Here is a 3,784-nt window from a genome sequence, read left to right as displayed (position 1 = left end):
CTATAGTTTTGGCAAGTCGGTTAGGACATCTACTTTGTGCATGACACAAGTAATTTTTCCAACAATTGTTCACAGACAGATTATTTCACTTATAATTCACTGTATCACAATTCCAGTGGGTCAGAAGTTTACATACACTAAGTTGACTGTGCCTTTAACCTGTTAGGGCTAGGGGGCAGTATTTGCACGGCTGGATAATTTTTTTTTACCCGATTTAATCTGGTTACTAATCCTACCCAGTAACTAGAATATGCATATACTTATTATATATGGATAGAAAACACTCTAAAGTTTCTAAAACTGTTTGAATGGTGTCTGTGAGTATAACAGAACTCATTTGGCAGGCAAAACCCTGAGACATTTTCTGACAGGAAGTGGATACCTGATGTGTTGTATTACCTTTAAACCTATGCCATTGAAAAACACAGGGGCTGAGGAATATTTTGGCACTTCCTATTGCTTCCACTAGATGTCACCAGCCTTTACAAAGTGTTTTGAGTCTTCTGGAGGGAGATCTGACCGAACAAGAGCCATGGAACGATGATGGCCCATTAGACACCTGGCGCGCGAGTTCATGTTGGGTACCCTCGTTCCAATACGTTATAAAAGAGTATGCATTCGTCCACCTTGAATATTATTCATGTTCTGGTTAAAAAAGGCCCTAATGATTTATGCTATACAACGTTTGACATGTTTGAACGAACGTAAATATATTTTTTCCCCTCGTTCATGAAGTGAAGTCCGGCGGGCTTAGATCATGTGCTAACAAGACGGAGATTTTTGGACATAAATGATGAGCTTTTTTGAACAAAACTACATTCGTTATGGACCTGTGATACCTGGAAGTGACATCTGATGAAGAGAATCAAAGGTAATGGATTATTTACATAGTATTTTCGATTTTAGATCTCCCCAACATGACGACTAGTCTGTATCGCAACGCGTATTTTTCTGGGCGCAGTGCTCAGATTATTGCAAAGTGTGATTTCCCAGTAAGGTTATTTTTAAATCTGGCAAGTTGATTGCGTTCAAGAGATGTAAATCTATAATTCTTTAAATGACAATATAATATTTTACCAATGTTTTCTAATTTTAATTATTTAATTTGTGATGCTGACTTGACTGCCGGTTATTGGAGGGAAACGATTTCCTCAACATCAATGCCATAGTAAAACGCTGTTTTTGGATATAAATATGAACTTGATAGAACTAAAAATGCATGCATTGTCTAACATAATGTCCTAGGAGTGTCATCTGATGGAGATTGTAAAAGGTTAGTGCATCATTTTAGCTGGTTTTATGGTTTTGGTGACCCTGTCTTTGAATTGACAAAACATTACACACAACTCTTGTAAATGTACTGTCCTAACATACTCTAAATTTATGCTTTCGCCGTAAAACCTTTTTGAAATCGTAAAACGTGGTTAGATTAAGGAGATGTTTATCTTTCAAAGGGTGTAAAATAGTTGTATGTTTGAAAAATTTGAATTTTGACATTTATTTGGATTCAAATTTGCCGCTCTTGAAATGCACCTGCTGTTGATGGAGTGCACCACGGGGGGGACGCCTGCGTCCCACCTAGCCCATAGAGGTTAAACAGCTTGGAAAATTCCAGAAAATGATGTCATGGCTTTAGAAGCTGCTGATAGGCTAATTGACAACATTTGAGTCAATTGGAGGTGTACCTGTGGATGTATTTCAAGGCCTACCTTCAAACTCAGTGCCTCTTTGCTTGACATCATGTGAAAATCAAAAGAAATCAGCCAAGACCTCAGAAAATAATTGTAGACCTCCACAAGTCTGGTTCATCCTTGGCAGCAATTTCCAAATGCCTGAATGTACCACGTTCATCTGTACAAACAATAGTACGCAAGTATAAACACCATGGGACCACGCAGCCGTCATACCGCTCAGGAAGGAGATGCGTTCTGTCTCCTAGTGATGAACGTACTTTGGTGCAAAAAGTGCAAATCAATCCCAGAACAACAGCAAAATACCTTGTGTTGATGCTGGAGGAAACAGGTACAAAAGTATCTATATCCACCGTAAAACGAGTCCTATATCGACATAACCTGAAAGGCCGCTCAGCAAGGAAGAAGCCACTGCTCCAAAACCACCATAAAAAAGCCAGACTACGGTTTGCAACTGCACATGGGGACAAAGATCATACTTTTTGGAGAAATGTCTTCTGGTCTGATGTAACAAAAATAGAACTCTTTCGCCATAATGACCATCGTTATGTTTGGAGGAAAAAGGGGGAGGCTTGCAAGTCGAAGAACACCATCCCAACCATGAAGCAGGGGGGCGGCAGCATCATGTTGTGGGGGTGCTTTGCTGCAGGAGGGACTGGTGCACTTTACAAAATAGATGACTTCATGAGGTGGGAAAATTATGTGGATAAATTGAAGCAACATCTCAAAACATCAGTCAGGAAGTTAAAGCTTGGTCGCAAATGAGTCTTCCAAATGGACAATGACCCCAAGCATACTTCCAAAGTTATGGCAAAATGGCTTAAGGACAACAAAGTCAAGGCATCGGAGTGGCCATCACAAAGCCCTGACATCAATCCAATAGAAAATTGCTGTATGTTGGGGTGTATCAATGTATCTAACTACACATTAAACACTGAGACCTGTTGGGGTCTATAACTGTTCCTGTGGTGTTGGAGGTCTTCACTGCAGTAGACTGGATCAGCTCCTCTGTCCCTCACTCATCTCTCTCTCCTCTCTCTTTACCTAGTGACCCTGTTCATCAGAACGTCATGGTGGGTGGAAAAAGATGCTCTCTTCAGCAGCGGTGAATAACCACAACCCTATCAGTCCATCTCTTTACTTCTCATTTCTCTTATATTCTCTCTCCCCCCTTCCCTTTTCACACCAACACACTTATCTTTAGACGCTGCGGCCTTGACCTCTGTCAACAGCATCGGCAACAGAGAGATGTGAAGTTTCCACAACAGAATTAGGTTTAGTTTATCATGTACTTCTCTTTAGACGCTGCAGCCTTGACCTCCATCAACAGAGTTAGAGTCAGTTTATCATGAGAACATACAGACACCACTGACTGGAACCAGCTGACAGTATCAGTTGTAAAGGCTTCATTACTACTAACAGAAGGAAAGTTGTAGTGTCCATGATGAATGATGTAAAGGCTTCATTACTACTAACAGAAGGAAAGTTGTAGTGTCCATGATGAATGATGTAAAGGCTTCATTACTACTAACAGAAGGAAAGTTGTAGTGTCCATGATGAATGATGTAAAGGCTTCATTACTACTAACAGAAGGAAAGTTGTAGTATTATGTCCATGATGAATGTCGTAAAGGCTTCAATGTGTTTTATATTCTAATTGTTTATGTAAAATTGGAAATTGTATTTTTCTAGGATTTCATTTTGTGTGTTCAGCTTAAGCAACACAAGTGTATGGTTGCCAACTTGCCAAATAAAGTTCCATGTGTTGTATCCTGATTTGTCCACTAGATGGCAGTGCTCCATGTGTTGTAACGGTGTAATACTGAACTGTAATACTGTTATACATCTATTACATTCCCTGGCTGCAGACATGGATGATCCTTTAACCTGTTATGGCTAGGGGGCAGTATTTTCACGGCCGGATAAAAAACGTACCCGATTTAATCTGATTATTACTCCTGCCCAGAAACTAGAATATGCATATAATTATTGGCTTTGGATAGAAAACACTCCAAAGTTTCTAAAACTGTTTGAATGGTGTCTGTGAGTATAACAGAACTCATTTGGCAGGCCAAAACCTGAGAAGATTCCATG

At 39.9% G+C, this 3,784-nt stretch overlaps 1 protein-coding gene across 1 annotated transcript in view; it reads left to right on the top strand.

Annotated features, from left to right (window-relative positions):
- The window catches only part of LOC123732823 (Fc receptor-like protein 5), a 25,616-nt gene extending 22,150 nt beyond the window's left edge, over positions 1-3,466 (top strand). Inside the window, exon 9 of the mRNA XM_082964614.1 lies at positions 2,740-3,466. Within this exon, the coding sequence (XP_082820740.1) occupies positions 2,740-2,800 (61 nt within the window). The 3' untranslated portion in view covers positions 2,801-3,466. The remainder of the gene's footprint in view (positions 1-2,739) is intronic.
- The last annotated feature ends 318 nt before the right edge of the window (positions 3,467-3,784 follow it).

Source organism: Salmo salar, chromosome 18 (assembly GCF_965601325.2).
Source record: "Salmo salar chromosome 18, fSalSal1, whole genome shotgun sequence".
Taxonomy (NCBI): domain Eukaryota; kingdom Metazoa; phylum Chordata; class Actinopteri; order Salmoniformes; family Salmonidae; genus Salmo; species Salmo salar.
This window is presented reverse-complemented; position numbering and strand designations above follow the sequence as displayed.